At 39.9% G+C, this 18,250-nt stretch overlaps 1 protein-coding gene across 9 annotated transcripts in view; it reads right to left on the bottom strand.

Moving 5' to 3' along the window:
• sh3d19 (SH3 domain containing 19) overlaps positions 1 to 18,250 on the bottom strand; it is an 82,816-nt gene that overhangs the window by 17,961 nt on the left and 46,605 nt on the right. For 8 of the 9 annotated variants that reach the window (XM_031895497.1, XM_031895498.1, XM_031895494.1 and 5 more), the window contains 6 exons: positions 16,806 to 16,845; positions 11,756 to 11,796; positions 11,428 to 11,470; positions 9,636 to 9,771; positions 8,024 to 8,216; positions 5,688 to 6,671 (listed from right to left, as the gene is read on the bottom strand). In XM_031895497.1, the coding sequence (XP_031751357.1) occupies positions 5,688 to 6,671; positions 8,024 to 8,216; positions 9,636 to 9,771; positions 11,428 to 11,470; positions 11,756 to 11,796; positions 16,806 to 16,845 (1,437 nt within the window). The remainder of the gene's footprint in view (positions 1 to 5,687; positions 6,672 to 8,023; positions 8,217 to 9,635; positions 9,772 to 11,427; positions 11,471 to 11,755; positions 11,797 to 16,805; positions 16,846 to 18,250) is intronic. The other variant, XM_031895499.1, reaches the window with a different exon arrangement.

Raw genomic sequence — 18,250 nt, 5'->3', positions numbered from 1 at the left:
AGAACAAAAGTAATTGAGATCTATCAGTCTGGTAAAGGTTATAAAGCCATTTCTAAAGCTTTGGGACTCCAGCGAACCACAGTGAGAGCCATTATCCACAAATGGCAAAAACATGGAACAGTGGTGAACCTTCCCAGGAGTGGCTGGCCGACCAAAATTACCCCAAGAGCGCAGAGACAACTCATCCGAGAGGCCACAAAAGACCCCAGGACAACATCTAAAGAACTGCAGGCCTCACTTGCCTCAATTAAGGTCAGTGTTCACGACTCCACCATAAGAAAGAGACTGGGTAAAAACGGCCTGCATGGCAGATTTCCAAGGCGCAAACCACTTTTAAGCAAAAAGAACATTATGGCTCGTCTCAATTTTGCTAAAAAACATCTCAATGATTGCCAAGACTTTTGAGAAAATACCTTGTGGACCGACGAGACAAAAGTTGAACTTTTTGGAAGGTGCGTGTCCTGTTACATCTGGCGTAAGAGTAACACAGCATTTCAGAAAAAGAACATCATACCAACAGTAAAATATGGTGGTGGTAGTGTGATGGTCTGGGGTTGTTTTGCTGCTTCAGGACCTGGAAGGCTTGCTGTGATAGATGGAACCATGAATTCTACTGTCTACCAAAAAATCCTGAAGGAGAATGTCCGGCCATCTGTTCGTCAACTCAAGCTGAAGCGATCTTGGGTGCTGCAGCAGGACAATGACCCAAAACACACCAGCAAATCCACCTCTGAATGGCTGAATAAAAACAAAATGAAGACTTTGGTGTGGCCTAGTCAAAGTCCTGACCTGAATCCTATTGAGATGTTGTGGCATGACCTTAAAAAGGCGGTTCATGCTAGAAAACCCTCAAATAAAGCTGAATTACAACAATTCTGCAAAGATGAGTGGGCCAAAATTCCTCCAGAGCGCTGTAAAAGACTTGTTGCAAGTTATCGCAAACGCTTGATTGCAGTTATTGCTGCTAAGGGTGGCCCAACCAGTTATTAGGTTCGGGGGGCAATTACTTTTTCACACAGGGCCATGTAGGTTTGGATTTTTTTTCTCCCTAAATAATAAAAACCCTCATTTAAAAACTGCATTTTGTGTTTACTTGTGTTATCTTTGACTAATAGTTAAATGTGTTTGATGATCAGAAACATTTTGTGTGACAAACATGCAAAAGAATAAGAAATCAGGAAGGGGGCAAATAGTTTTTCACACCACTGTATATATATATATATATATATATATATATATATACGAATTGGGAAAAGAGAAGAGGGTGGGTGCAAACACCCGTTCAACAAGGGCAACAAGGGGAATGAGGAGGTAGTTTTCAACCTTAGCTCTATTACCCTGTCAGAGTCTGAGAAGAGCGTGCTCTCCAAAGGCCTCTCGTTTGTACCTACACACAATACACAAGCTCTTGAGCTATTGATTGATATACACAAATTTCAACGTACCCTCAAATTGAAGGAACACTTCAGACTCTCTACATCACAACAAGTGATCTTGAAAGCACCAAGTTCCTTTGAACCTACCAATACTCCCAAATCGATAGAGGCATTCACCCGTCTGATGATAGATGAAACTAGAAAAATTTCTTCACATCATGCAAATGTTCCAAATTTTCCTAATCTTTCAAGAAAAGAGAGGGAAGCTATACATAGCCTTGCTAATAATCCGGAGATTGTGATTAGACCTGCTGATAAGGGAGGATCGATCGTGATACAAAACTATACAGACTACAGACTGGAAATTTTGCGGCAGCTGAATGACAAGGAAACCTACCTACAATTGACGAAAGATCCAACAACTAAGTTCAAGCAACAAATTGATTCATTCTTACAAATGAGTTTTTCTATGGGACTGCTCTCACAAAACTCCCTAGATTACTTGATACAGGATTACCCCATTTGCCCAATTTTATATACATTACCAAAAATCCACAAGGACAATATTAAACCACCTGGCCGCCCAATCGTTAGTGCACGGGGCTCACTACTCCAGCCAATTGCGACGTTTGTAGATTATTATTTACAACCATTGGTACAAGGGACATCCACGTATATCAAAGACTCTGGGGACTTTTTAGATAAAGTACTCCAACTACAACCTCTGCCTTCACACGTATGCTTAGCTACAATGGATGTATCCTCACTGTATACAGTAATCCCTACCAATCAAGGTTTGGAAGTAGTCAGAAATTGTCTGCTCAAACAACCTGCCACTAACAGACCACCAATAGACTTCCTTATACACTTACTACAATTCTGCTTGACCATGAACTATTTCAAATTTGAACGATCATTTTTTCTGCAAACAAGCGGAACCAGTATGGGTTCTAATGTGGCACCTTCTTTCGCGAATCTGTACATGTCGGATTATGAACACACCCACATTTTACCCAACTATGGCATATACATCCTCAAACTGTATCGCTACATCGATGATTTGTTCATCCTATGGACTGGTACCCCGGAACAGTTTTCATCCATGATTTCCGAATTAAACTCCTTGCCTTCTCCTATCCGCTTTACTGCATCAATTGATACGCACCAAATATCATTTCTGGATCTAACCATTACACTAACTCCAACCGGCATCCACACTACTACATACAGGAAACCGACGGACCGTAACACTCTTCTGCACCATTCCTCTTGCCATCCACCACACCTCCTTAGGAGTATCCCATTCTCGCAGATGCTCCGTATGGTCAGAAATAATACGCATCCAATACAATTGGGCAAACAACTCGAAGACATGACTGAGCGATTTCTGACAAGAGGTTACAACTTGCAAGATTTGGCGGTCTGCAAGGAGAAAGCACTATCCTATAGCCAAAAGGATCTTTTAGGAATCCAGAAAAAGGAATCTGATACCGGACCAGAGAGATTAACCTTTCTAACCACTTACAGTAGAGACAAAAAAACAATAATTGAGTCAATTCATAATCACTGGTCAGTAATGGCAAAAGATAAGACACTCCCACCCACCTTCAGAAATCCCCCACGCATCGCATATCGAAGAGGGCGAAGTCTGAGAGATCTGCTAATGAAAACAGACCCCACACACTGCTATACACTTGAAAAACCAACCACATGGCTCAGCAATACTAAACCTGGATGTTTCAAATGTCCATCTTGCACAACTTGTAATAATCTTATAACGGGATCAGTGTTTCATCACCCGCACACGGGTAAACCAATATCTATCAAACATCGAGTGACTTGTACATCCAAATTTATAATATATTTCATCAGATGCCCTTGCGGTCTATATTATATTGGTAAAACTATTACTACATTTCGCGATCGCATGGCGAACCACAGATCGGCAATCCGCACAGCACTGGACACTGGAAAAGCGGACACTCCGGTAGCCCTACATTTTCTGACGCATCATCACACTCTGGCTAGCATGCGGAGCATGATTATAGACTACATTCCACCTCCGGTTCGTGGTGGAGACAGAGAAAAGCTACTACTGCGAACAGAACTCCGCTGGATCCACAAACTCAATACCCTGAATCCCTTCGGGTTGAACGAACTTGTCTCATATTCACCATTTTACTTACCATAAATGACGTCCAATGGGCCTTGATTTATCCAATGTAGATGCCTTAGCTATGATGTATTTTGATCATGTCTTTGTAATCATTATGTTTATGTGTAGGAAGCCCTTAATACATTTAATTTCGTAGGCATAATGGACCCCAAATATAGTACAGACATACTGACATCAAGATAAGACATGCTGATCAGCATTAATCGCTTGCGTGTCCCTGGCCATCGGGGTGTACTGGTTATTGAACACCTAGGACTTGTATAGAGTTTGAATTGCTTGAAACAATTTCTTGTACAATACTTAGTTAAGCAATTTCTTCTATAGGTTTTGTTTTGCTTTTATCCTATTTGTGTGGACATGGGTGTCTCTTTGTTCTCTCTCTCTTTCCCCTGGTTTCAGCTACTTCTTTATTTCTACCATTGTAGTATATGCATTTCTCCCCTTCCCCAAAAACCTTTTTTGCTTATCCTCCATGTAGTAATATCACGGCTGCACGCACGGGGTATGCACTGTATTCACTTACCGAGCCGTGAGCAATGTAGTATCTCAGATAGTATACCCGTGTTACGAGCTGGCTATGACCTCTGTTGAGGCCTCTTTAGGTGATTGATACCCACAAGTTTGCTCCCTGGCATCATGCAGGAGTACCACAGTATGTTTCTACCCGATGGGATATAATAGGAAGGCCTGGTTGGTTTATGTCCTCCAACCGGGGGTACGAACACCACCAGTGCCAACCAGTCCCTGACTTTGGCCACCTGTTAATCTTACAGTTTCTAAACCTTTTTCCTGATACATATACATATTGAGGAAACCAGGATTATTCTGTCCAAACCCGTCCGGTCTGGCGATAACGGTTAGTTTGGTTGCATGCATATATTGCCTGTAATCACACAACAGTGATGCCAACTACCCGGAATGGGCGCAATTGATGATCGGGCTTCCGACACGTTACCCCTAATGGACACAATAAACGGTAATGCCGATGCCGGCACTGGCACTATATTTAACACTGATCGCCAGCTCCATTGCTGCACGCATACCAGTGTAAGTACCCACAGCAGTCCTTTCTACCCCACCTTATAAGCTGGCACACATACCAACCTAAATACCCATAGCGGCTCTCTCGATGCAACCCTATTTGCCGGCATACATGCCAGTATTTGTGCCTATAGCTATCCTCTCTACGAGACTTGGTTTTGTTAGTAAGGCCCGTTTAAGATAGCTATTGCCCTGAGATGAATTTTGAGCTATAGGGACTCCCAGCTGCCTCGCCCTGATGATCAAAGCCTTCACTATCTTACTAACTTTATTTTTTATAATTTTTCCCGCTGCATATACTCTTTGGTTCTTTTGTGTTCTGCATCTCATCTGTGGCTTTAACTGTAATCTCCTCTCTATGTCACTTTGTATCTTACACTCCTTACAATTCAGAGTATTTACTCGTAACAAGTTATCTGATACATTGTTTCTTTGCACTTGATACTTGTTTCTTATCCCCTGGTATCGCTCTCTATAATTGTTGTTTTGGTTTGATCACAATACCCACTTCTGCACAGTGCAGTTGAAATACACATTTTATGCTAATTAACATTTCACGCCCGATGTGTATTCGACAGCGTGAAACTGTGACGTCACACCCCTGTGTTGTCTGTTTTTTCCCGCCAGTCAGTGTATTTAATGTTAGCTTTCACAGTGTGGTTTAACTTTGAGAAAGGCTGAGGTGTTCAGCCGAAACGTCAGTTCACTGATTTACCATTAAAAGTTTTTTATTTTTGTACTTAAGTCCTGTGAGTGCGGCTTCTTTTCCCAATTCGTGTTCATTCTAATTTTGAGGATTGCACCCAGGCCAAAGTAAATGCCGGCACTCACGTATAGATAAGTTGCTGTTGCCTGGGTGCAGGTCCAAATAATGTTGAAGGTGCTTGAGAGAGGGTCAGCACTCACAGGACTTATACAAACAAATTATTTTATTAAAGAGGAGACTAACGTTTCGGCTAGCACTCTAGCCTTTTTCAAAGTAATATATATATTACATGTTTACAGCCAACAGCCTTGTCATTTTGGGAGAAGGTACAATTTGCAGTAACATCTTTATAAAGGACTATATAAACATTCAGTTTTGTTACACTTACCAGCAGTAGCCTTTGTGCCATTCGTGGCTTCTGTACTGGGAAGCAGAACAGGAGATAAAGCATCATCATCAAAACTGATCAGATCTAGTTCACCAACTGATTTGTTCTGTGCAACAGGTGGCGGAATACGAACTGCAGGTAGTTCTGACGTTGAGAATGCTTTGGCTTGTGTAGCTACAAAAGGTTTTGGGGCAGCAACATGTGGCCTGGGTACTGCAGTTGGCAAGGCAGGGAGCTCACTCTGTGAGGATTTCTTCGGGAGCATAGGTCTGGGAGCTGGAATGGGCACTTTCCTTTCAGCATCATGAATGTTGTTGTTTAAAGAAAGTGAGGCCCCGAGACCCGAATCAGGAAATTCACTGCTACTACTTTTAGCTACCCCAGGCTTTGGTTTCTTTGGCAGTTCTGGCTTTACTGTGCTACCTGCATCTGGTAGCTTAGGTGGAACCAGCCCTTCCCTTGGGGTAACTTTTGGTTTATTGTCGTTTGACAGCTCCCACTCACCAGATGTCTTGTTGGAGACAGGTTTGGGAGCAGGTGTAGGCTTAACAGCACCAGAGCCCCTGTTATTGAAGGTACGTGGCACGATTTCTGGTCTCCTAGGCTGCTCTGAAGCTTCAGTTTGACTCTCAAAAGCCTTAATCCTTGAAACAATACTGTTTTGGCTTCTTTCATGGCTCATATTGTTCGCTTCAAAAAAGCTGTCATCAAAACTAGAGCAAGGATGAAAAGAGAGCTCTCCCTCAAGTGTGGATGGGACAAACTGTTCACTGTTGTCTTGATAAATACTTAGAAAATTGTTTCCTACAGGTCTGAGGTTGGATTTTGTCCTTGGTCTTGGCACTGGGGGTCTAAAGGCATTAGGATCGTCTTGTCTGACAGTTGTCTCTGTACTGTTACAAACTGCTACTTGTTGAGTACTGCTATTTACATTGCTTGTCAAAAAAGTTAATGACTGACGAGATATTTCGGGAGCTTTTTGGGCTGAAATGAAAAAAAACTGGATCACAGAACTTGCATTTTGTAAAGCAAAACAGGAAAATGGAAACTGGCTATACATGCAGTGATGTGCTCTGCCACGTAACTAATTTTTCAGGCCATCAAACAATATCCTGGCATGATCTAAAACTAACTCAGACAAAACATTCTCTGTGCATCCAGCTTTTAACATCCGAACTATGAAATTCCCAAAAAACATATTCTGTTGTGTTTTTGGCCATTAGATCTAGCAACATTAACTACAACAAACTACCACTCAAAAAAAGTAGTTTTATTCCTGGAAAATTACATTTTAAAAGTTTGGATATGCAATGCAGTTCTGTTTATAATTTTATCTTCTCCTGGATCAGGAGAAAATAGGACTCCTCTGGGTGCCTTAAATGAGAATTAACCCCCCCCACAAACAAAAGCCCCCCTACTGTACTCCATTGGTCCCCTCTATGCTCCTTATCTACTAAGTGTATAACTTGGAAAAGCATCCGTCTGTAACCCTGACATAGTGATGCAGAGCAGCACATCAGAGTTCACATACGCCATATTCTATATTTGGATGCTATTCTATCACTTTACGGACAACAGGAGCTTTCTGGCGCATGTGCAGTTAGAGCTAATCCCAGACTAACTGCATCTGCACATGCAGCAGGAAAATCCAAGATGAAGAAGATGGTGCCTGTGAACACCACTGCACTACTCTGCATTTATATATGTATGTCAGATAGGGATGATTTTTTTAATAAAATAGGAAAGGAAAGGAGTAGAGATGGGTCCGAAGGACGTCAGGGGATGGGGGCTTTTGTTTGTGAGAGGGGTTTAGATCTGATTTAAGTGATTAAGTGATTTAGAAGTCCATTTTCTTTGAATATGCAAAGGAAAAAAAAGTTTTGGGTGGGCAATTTTTGGGTGAATATCCCCTTTAATCAGATTCGTACTCTTAAAGAGATTTGTCATTTTTACCTTTGGATATACATGTATAGGATAAGTTATCTGGAAACCTGTTATCCAGAAAGCTCCGAATTAAGGGAAGACCCATCTCCCGCAGACTCTATTTTAGGGTAAAGACACCAGGAGCTATTTAGTAGCAGCTACTTGTCATGGCTACTAAACACGAGGAATTACCCTGTCACAATACTAATAATATTGTCACAGACAATACTGAGAATTGCCTCTGCAAAAACACACATAGAGGCTATCAGTAAATGATCAGTATTGTCTATTTTTGTAGCCATAACAAGTAGCTGCTATAAGTCGCTCCGTGTGTCTTCACCCATAATCCAATAATTCACATTTTTAAAAATAATTCCCCTCTTCATTTGCATGCAACACTTTGGGCCAGTTACCTGTTAGTGGTTCTTGATTGCAGAAGACAGGCTGATCAATAACATTACTGACTGGAACGTTTTGATCTTCGTCCACCTGAAAATCAGTTTGTGTTGCACAGGTTGTAGTGCGTCGGGGCTCTGCATTACAGTTGGATGTGGTAACTTGAACTTGGTTGATTTCTTTAATCACCTGCTCATAGGATGGCGGCTGCTGATTTGAATGGGGAAAGACTGGAATATATCAGTACTTACATTTATGTTCCAGCTTCATATCTAACATTCTATTTTGCAATTCAGAATAATACACAAAATGTTTCCTTAACTCATGGACAAGAATACTCAGTATTAAAATGTCAAGAAAATTGGCAGGCTTCTGCCCCATAGAGCTATCCACTTTGAATTCTGGAAACGCCACAGATCACATAGCTTTAGAATATGTTTGCACAGCGCTGCTTTAGTGCCACCCCTTTCACCCTCTCCGTGATTACCTTATTGGCATCAGAGCTGGTAAAAGGAGATGGCTGCATCACTAGTGCAGATAGAACTCTTGCTCTCTCTGCACTAAAAGAGCAGAATCGCAGGCATTTAAAGTTACTTTGCTGCCCCCGATAACTGGCCACCCACTGCCACCTGAGGCAATGTTACCTAGCATTAGTGATCTGTCCGGCCAAATTCCTGATGCCTATGAATGGCACATTTATTGCACACAAAGTGATCAGGCGAGAATAAGAAAACACAATAGGCACTTAGATCAAATGAGACAGACTCAAAAAAATAAACAATTAGGTATCTCTTTGTTTCAGTTATAAAAATGTTGATTATGCTGCGTCTATTTCACAGTCAACACTAACAGAGCTGACACACTAAGGAAACAGCTTCACAGGGCTGATTCTTGGCCTGTGGATAAGCACAAGGCAGGAATTGGCCCCTACGCTCCAAAACAGCCTTTCCATGTGCCTACAACCAGAGCCACTGTTTTGGCCTGGGTGTAGACACACAGAGCAAATTTTAGCCTGAAAATGCGTGAGTATGCAAATCCACTCCCTGTACCTGTACTCAGGCAGGCAAAGAGGCTCTAGTGAATGCACATGAAAAGGGGCTGTTTGGATCATAGGGGCTAATAAATGCTGGGCCTTAGCCTTAGGCCTAAGGCAACACAATCCAAACAGAATTTAGTATAAACCATTCATCTGAAAACATAACCCAGACATTTTCAGAGATTTTAGGTTCAAAGCCCCTTTGTATTCTAACATTTGTTCAGTCTAATTCCCCTTTATCCACTTCATAAAGAGCAGGAAAGGGGCCCAAAACATGTTGTGTATGGCATAGCAATAAAAACACTTTTGCAGCATGATTGCACTTTTTTCTTGTGCTCACCTCTACATTCTTTCTTGGATTAACTCCCCAGGCTAATTGGTTTGTAAAATTCACTGGGCTATAGTTCCAAGTGTCAAGTATTAAAGCATTCTACCAAGTCATATACTATCTGCACTTTATTTTAACTCCCCATTTCACTGATTTGGGTTTACTTATCTTGGGAACTTCTGCCACATGCTCTAAGCATGATTTGATTCAGTAACATTTTAAACCATAATGATTTCTACAAGTTTGTAAATGTATGAACGCTCACCTCTGCTGGATGAGATTCACTGGGCCTCCACTGTGGGGGTGGTGGAGGAGGAAACCCCAGTCCAGCTGGTGGTCCACCATGAAACCAAGATCCAGGACCAATGGGCTCAGCGGCAACAATTGTTATCTCTGGGCGTCTAGAGGAAGCACGTTGATATTTCTATTAGTTGTTTTGCTTATTTTAATCAGATTTTATTGATTGACTAGAAGGCTTGTGACATGCCAGGATTTTTCTTCACCAGCATGTCAATGTAAGGGGAAAATTGCATAACACACACATCCTACAGCTGTCAGAGGCATATTGAGAGTTTTAGTTCTAATTGCCAATATGGGGTTAACACTTTAATAATAATAACTGTGACAGGTTGAACTTTGTGAACATGTATTTTTTAGTCCTTATAACTTTGTGACTAGATCACCTACATACAGGATGCACAAACACAGCAAATTCTCTCCAGAGCATGGCCTTCTGGGATCTGTAGTCCCTTCATTCCTATTACTATAAATACTGCAACAGTCCACATATCAACAGTGAAAATCAACATAAAGCAGGGAAATAAGCTTATTTTAAAGGAAACCAGCTGGGCTACAGTATTTCTGCAGTACTAAAATTCGACATTACCACAGACTGGGGCTTTTACTGCAATATATTTAGACTTGCACATGCAAATTGAAACTACAGCAACCCTGTAATGCTGACTGACCACACTAAATTACTTGTTATTACTCACCCCACCCCCTTACCCAGCACTTGGCATAGTTGGACACATTCAAACAAACTATAAAAGCAAAGGTAAGATTTTTTTTCCCCAGTATGTACTGACCAAAATAAGCAAGGCAATAGGAAACAAATACAGAACTGTATATGAGTGAAAAGATGTCTGTAGCAGTAAAGAGGGGCGTAAATGCAGAGTAATCAGACCATCCGACTGACAGGAGCCCAGTGGCGTAATGACTGATAAGCAGCTTCACTATGTTTATTTAAAAAAATGTCTAATTTACAGACATTAGTGGTGGGGGGGGGGGGCGGGGGAGTCTAAAATGATTTTGCTGTGGGGCCCAGAAATTTCTGGTGACACTACTTGCAGGGAAATGAACTGTATACTGATTATACTGCATTCAGTACCACATTGATATAGGAAAGCAATGTATCTTACACCTTTAATTTTGCCTATTACGCAAAGATCATACAATCCTGTGTGTTTTCAATTTTATCAAGATACAGAAATATTTTCCCAGCAACCCTGCATGACAGAACCAGCACCAAAGATAATTACTAATTTGGCTTGCTTACTATCCATTTTTATTTTGTATCTAAAAAGTCTGTTTTTATTGTAGCATATTAGTTTTCAGTAAACAAGTCTAAATAAAGTCTAAACAGAACCTTCCATAATATTCATAAATTGCCTACAAAGTATAAAGGCACTGATATTAGTATTTCAAACTTTTAAAAGTGGAAAATAAAGTTATAGTAATGTTGCCCTGGGCTCCAAGATGGCAGAATATAGAAGGAACTCTGTAGTATGCTACTGGTTTAGATTACAGCTTTGGAACTGTGGGGGGGCGGCAATGTTATCTAGGCCCTCTTCCCATGGGACCCTATTTCCATGGTGCAAGGTGAAGTTAGATCTGATCTGTAACGATGCTGTAAGGCTGCTTTGGCATAAATAAATAAAGACATACATACATACTTGACATGCATTAGAAATACCAAGTAAGGAGAATGGGGGCTTGTTGGGCGTTCCAGATGCAAATTTTGCACTGGTGCTATAGGGGTTTTACATGACAAATACCTTCTCTCTCTCTGTTGCTCACTCTGAGTTGTTGTTCTTGAAGCTATGCAGAACAAAGAACACAAATACAGATATCAACTTTACATTATGTATTAAGTGAAATGTTTATAAATAAATGTTAATAATAATAATGTATTCAAAACTTAAACCAAAAATATATATTTCAGAAAGAAGAAGAATGACTACAATAGTGGTATGCATGTTCTTAATCACAAGATACTAGAAAAATATACTAATATTAAACAAAATTGTATTCAGGCAGTATTTTAAGTTATAACATCCACTACTGATAGTAAGAATGCATAGTAAGAATGCAAGAATAACTTACTTCTCTTAATGACTGCTCTTATTGAGGACAAGGGACCTTGCCTGTAAAACAAAAGGAGTGATATTAAATTGTGTAAGGAGGATTCAGATACTAACTTCTGAATGCATGATGGGGAAAAGCAACTCTAAATTGAAACTTGCATATCTTCCATCTCATTAAAAAAGGCTGTTCCATTATTTCCATCCGAATTCTTTTGTCACGCAACAACCCTTTCCAGTCCTGCCCTGCAATAGAGGGAAGTTCGGCTCTGGTTTCTATTTGCCCTGAATTCTACTCCAATAAAGTGAGAATTAAGGGAAGTACTAATGCAGGAAAGCATTCAACCATGGTCTCCTTTATCTGTATAAGATAATAACCAGCACAAAATACCTAAAAGAAAGAATGCACACAGCCCGACACTGTCTCTGCAAGCCTGTCTTTTCAGCCAGAATACCATTGCCTCCCTGAAACAAGGGAGCAGATGTATTTGTTTATCAAGATTCAGCTCTCAGATCCAAGTCTCCAGATGACTTTTCCCATGAGAGCTGCCTACATTAAGCAATACACAGCATGTACAGTGTCATGAAAACATTGGCCACAAGTATTTAGTTAGGAAGCAGAGAATAAATTCTATTTCTAGAGAACTTCCCCCACACATACATGTAGACACATACTATATATGTGCTGTTCGTTTTATCCTCACTTAACATGAATTAAAGTTTAATACTTAATTAAAAAGCTGTATTTTTCTTTCTTAAGCAGAGACAGCTTATGCCGTTAATGCACACAGCACCTAGGTCTATCTGTATTTCTCTTACCATAGATTCCCTCACCTCATATTCTGACTTAATGAAGTCTATGGAAGCAGCGTTCTACAGAGTATTGTAGTTTACCTATGATAGGCATAATCAGTTGACTGCTATAATGATTTTAAGAAAGAGCACCAATGTTCATAACATCACAAAAGAGGATCTCTTGCCTCTTAATTTAGGAAAGATTTTGTCAATGGCAGGCACTGGCGACCTGTGGGCCATTACTTAAAGGAGAGGGAAAGGCATTTTGACATTTTACTGCCAATAGATAAGCCACATTAGTGCCACCTAGAACACTCCCTCTGTTTGTTTAAGACAGCAGCTGCCATTTTAGCTTGGTCTCTGAGAGCATTTTCTATCTTTAGATATAGGACCCAGTACAGCTTTTCTTTGAATATTTATGGCTGTATTTACATAGATCTTTCTGGTAAAGCTTACTTAGTTTTTAACTTACCATCTTTTAAAAACATCTAAAAAAGCGGTGCTGTCCTTTCAACTTCTGGTGTGGGCATAGCATGTCCATTCTTTTGAATGGATAGGCAAAAAAATGTGTTTTGACTACCACCGTCCTCCCTTAGAAACACTGTGATACCTCCTAAACAGCATGGCCTCATTTATGGTAATAACAGCAGTGAGATTTGGTAGGTATTAAACTAAAACTATTGAACTCATACAAATAGGCCTAACTGCAATGAAAGGATTTTCCTGCGATTTGCATCTGTGAATCTGCAATAATTTTTAGCATTTCGTTGGCCATGTCATATATAGTATTTGTCTCCCTTGCAGTTATTGCTGACCAGTAGCATACACAGCAGAAACTAAGACCAGATTAGTTTCCACCAGACATGCTCCAGCTTTGCAAGGTAACATGGCAAAGATGGTGGCGGTCAACACTGCTGTGCTCGAAGGTGCCATTATAGAGGGCCACTGGACTTTACACAAAGCCAACAATGCAGTTGGGAAGGGGGCAATGTGTTGGGGGCAAATGGTTAAAAAAAACGAGGGTAGGGGTTTATTTCTCCTTTTCCACATGCAAATTGACAACTGTCCACATTAGATTTAAATTGCTTTTTATAGTGAACTGCTTCTTTTCATAAATAAACAGTGCAACTATAAACTTTGATTTAAGAAGTTTATAGTTCCATAGTTGCACAAAAGCATGAAAGAGCCCCCTTTCATTACATTTTATTGCATACATTTTTTTAAAAAATAAGCTAAAATAAATGTTTCTTGCTCCTTTTATACATTTCACAATGTCCATGATGACCTTAACTTTACTGTTTCAGTTGCCAACATATGCTATCTATTACGGTTTGTTTATGAAGAAAAATTGGCTTCTTCTAAGGCAGAAATATAAAAGCTATGTTAAGACCACCCCTCTGAGTCCCCAGAAGAAAACCATTCCCAAGTATTATCTGCTTAGCCAGCAAATAGCTACATAAATTAAAGTAATAGCAGCACTAAGATACTGTTCAGGTCACTGCCAAATAATCCTTCTCTGCAAAGGTCTTGATGACCCAGAGTTGTCGGCTTTACCTTACATTTAGATGCAAAGTACAGACATAATAGGCAAGGGATATTTTCTTTCCACCTACATTTTCCCCATTGATCATTTTAAAATCCCACTTTAATTGCCACCTAGACTGTACATCGCGGGTCAGGGTTTAAAATCCCACTTTAATGCCACCTAGACTGTACATCGGGGGTCAGGTTTTAAAATCCCACTTTAATGCCACCTAGACTGTACATCGAGGGTCAGGGTTCAAAATCCCATGCCAAACCAGAGCAAGATTAGGGCTGTCACGTGTGTTTTCACAACTGTTGGAAAAGAATTGGTGGACACCACGACATGCAATGTATGCAATGAAATAAATAACATTTGCCAGTCACTGCTTACAGACACAGGGCAGCATTTTTTCTCTGTTGGCAGTTTTCTGCAATCTGAGAAAATGCCATGTGTGACACAGCCCTTAAAATTATGCTGACAATAAAAATCTACTCTTCAGAATATCAATGTATGTTAAAAGTTGTCTATAGGTCATGTTGATTTCTTTTTCCCTGATAGGGCTGCTTTTGTTAGTAATTGTTACTTGAAGTCCCTAAACCTGACTATTTTGCCAACCTGACTGTCCCTTCTCAGCCTGTCAGTTATAGCTTCTAATGCCAACGGACTCCTGCTGCACAAATATGGCAGCCCCCTCATAGAGGAACACAGGGATCAGACAGATAAGATAAAAGCAGGCAAATACTTTTTTTTAATCAAATTTATAAACAGCATGCAAAGACAGTGTTATGACAGTTGTAAAAAAAAGGGTTTAATTTCTGGTGTCAGTATCTCTTTAAGGTCTAGACTCTAGACCTTTGCTATGATGCAACAAGGGCTCTTAGCTGCCTTGATGGAGGTCTTTCCTTTTCCTTCTCAGGGAGTTTTAGGCATTATGAGGTAATACTTCAGGTGTATTCTGAAGACACCATATAAAAATTGTATCTCCTGAGAGAGCCCTTAAAGGAACAGTAACACTAAAAAATGAAAGAGCTTTAAAGTAATAAAAATATAATGCACTGTTGCCCTGCACTGGTAAAACTGGTGTGTTTGCTACAATAACACTACTATAATTTATATAATAAGCTGCTGTGTAGCCACGGGGGCAGCCATTCAAGCTGGAAAAAAGGAGAAAAGGCACAGGTTACATAGCAGATAACAGATAAGTTCTGTAGAATACAATAGTGTTTTATCTGTTATCTGCTATGTGCCTGTGCCTTTTCTCCTTTGAATGGCTGCCTCCATGGCTACACAGCAGCTGATTTATATAAATTATAGTAGGCTTTCTGAAGTAAACACACAACTTTTACCAGTGCAGGGCAGCAGCACATTATATTTTAGTTACTTTTATACACTTTCATTTTTTGGTGTTAGTGTTCCTTTAATGAGTAAAGCATTTCCATGCTATTATGCAATTCAGCTAGTTCAGATACCACAATTTTGATTTTTATCTTAAAGGAAGGTATTTTCTGACATTTTTTCACCCATGGCATGCACAATTTCCTGCGGACAACAAAAACCCATGTGCTATTGCTATTTAAAGGGGTCACCTTTGAGTTAACTTTTAGTATGATGTAGAGAGTGATACTCTGAGAATTTACAATTGGTCTTCATTTTTTATTATTTGTGGATTTTAAATTATTTTACTTTTTGTTCAGCAGCTCTCCAGTTGAAAATTTCAGCAGTTATCTGGTTTCTAAGGTCCAAAGTACCTTAGCAACCAGGGAGTTACTAAGGTAGAATGGCAATGAGAGACTGGAGTATGAATAGAAGAAGGTCTGTATAGAAAGATAAGTAAGAATAAGTAACTATAACAATAAAACTGTAGCCTCTGTTTAAGGAGATACAATAGTTTTTCTTGAAAAAACATAGCCCCAACCAGCACAAGGCTACCTGCACCAGGAGGGAGCTTCCAGCGTGGGCAGTCATGTTATGCACACACTTGCGCCTAATGTGAGAGTGCCACAACTTGTTTATTATGCACATGCATGTGACTTAGTAGAGTGAATTGCATCCACTGCTCATACTTCAGGCACATGTGTATAATAAGCAGACCAGGAGATTCGCTCATTGTGCGCATGTGTCAAATAACATCGCTGCTCCTAAACAGAGTGCAGGCTCTATTAGCCCACACCTCTGGAGGTGATAGGTGCCCTTTAAAGGAACAGTAACACTAAAAAATGAAAGAGTTTAAATTAATAAAAATATAATGCACTGTTGCCCTGCACTGGTAAAACTGGTGTGTTTGCTACAATAACACTACTATAATTTATATAATAAGCTGTTGTGTAGCCACGGGGGCAGCAATTCAAGCTGGAAAAAAGGAGAAAAGGCACAGGTTACATAGCAGATAACAGATAAGTTCTGTAGAATACAATAGTGTTTTATCTGTTATCTGCTATGTGCCTGTGCCTTTTCTCCTTTGAATGGCTGCCTCCATTTCTACACAGCAGCTTATTTATATAAATTATAGTAGACTTTCTGAATTAAACACACAACTTTTACCAGTGCAGGGCAGCAGCACATTATATTTTAGTTACATTTATACACTTTCATTTTTTGGTGTTACAGTTCCTTTAAGAAACATTCATTACAATTTTTCAATGGTTTTAACGTTACTTGTAAGTGCTATTGCAATCATTATAGGTCCCCATACACGGGCCAATTGTAGCTGCCGATATCGGTCCCTTAGAATTCATTGAAACACAGCTCTTACCCAGGAAATCGGTGCTCTGGTTTATTTCTTTCTGGGCGTTCTGAAATGAGAAATAAAAGACTTCTTAAAAAAAAGTTCTCCCATTTCCATAATTTCCTTAAAATAATCAGTTTCCTTATGAGAATTCTGAATTTTCCATTTGCTAATTCTTCCTTACTTGATATGGTGGGGGGGGGGACTTTATACTAGGTTTTACAGCATGCAGATAGTGAACGGTTTTCCATTTCAATAAAAAAGGAAAGAAAGAAAAAAGATGACTTCGGGGCAAGTACCACCCTGTGTTTTAAGACGGGGCTGTTCCTCAGATCCAGGACCACTCATTAATCTACTGAGTGGCAACAGTTGCTAATTACAAATTGTTTCATATTAATCTGTAAAGCCAAAAACAACAAAAATAAACCAAACAAAAAAAACCAACAAGAATAGAAGCAGTCAGTGGTGTAACAAGTAAGATGTAAAGGTCAGGCCGAAATTTTTTCCAAGAGAAATTGCTTTGCCTTTTTCAAGGGATAAATGAATGAGAATAATGTCTATGGTGAAAAGTGATTTCCTGTAAAATAGTAAGAAAATGGCTTTGACAGAGCTACTAAAAGGCAAATATATTCAGTTTTCATAAGAATGACAAACCCGCTACTACCCTGGTAGCAGTACAGTTTTCTCCATAAAGAAAATAGTAAGATGTAATGAGTAGTAGTAGATCTCATGGTTAAATCCTAAATAGAGAAACACATTTTAACGAATAAGGGCTGATACAAATAAAGACCACTACTGAAAGTATTTATTTACTGAATTCCAGAAATGGTCCAGGGGCTTAGGATAGTGCCACATGGAAATTCTCTCCGTGTGGCTCTGCACATAGGCCAGCACAGCCCCTGTTAATGTAGACACGGGACAGGGCTGAGGAGAGCGAAGGGGCTGTCCACTTGTGGCCTGTATGGAACAAGCTTTAAAGCAGTGAAAGGGGAAGCTCAGCCTAATGGCCAGATAGGTTGAGAATAGGGGAGAATGGCCCAGTTTGAAGGCCAGTCAGCATGAGATTTATAATAAATCTGTATTTTCTGTCCTACAAACTCTTTAAACTATGGATAAGTGGACTATAAACCATTATCTTCCTGACCAAAGGTTGCACATACAAAAGGGGGGGGTTGAACTGAAAAGGTTTGACAACCACGGGTTTAAAGCATTACTGTGCAACTCTTTGCATGCAGCAAACCAATCAGCATACATACATTTTTCTGACTACATGTCTGTGAATCAGACTGTATGAAAATTATGCCATATACAGCAGCAGGGGTGTACAAATCTCTTGAAGGGCCAAATATGGCACAAGGGTCTCCAGTTGGTCCGCCCTGGTTTAAAGTCATACTGACAAGATTCCATTATTGTCAGGAAATTCTTCATAACATTAATATACAGCACGCATATATTTTATCATAAATTGGAGC

The sequence above is a fragment of the Xenopus tropicalis genome, chromosome 1 (assembly GCF_000004195.4).
Source record: "Xenopus tropicalis strain Nigerian chromosome 1, UCB_Xtro_10.0, whole genome shotgun sequence".
Lineage (NCBI taxonomy): Eukaryota > Metazoa > Chordata > Amphibia > Anura > Pipidae > Xenopus > Xenopus tropicalis.
This window is presented reverse-complemented; position numbering and strand designations above follow the sequence as displayed.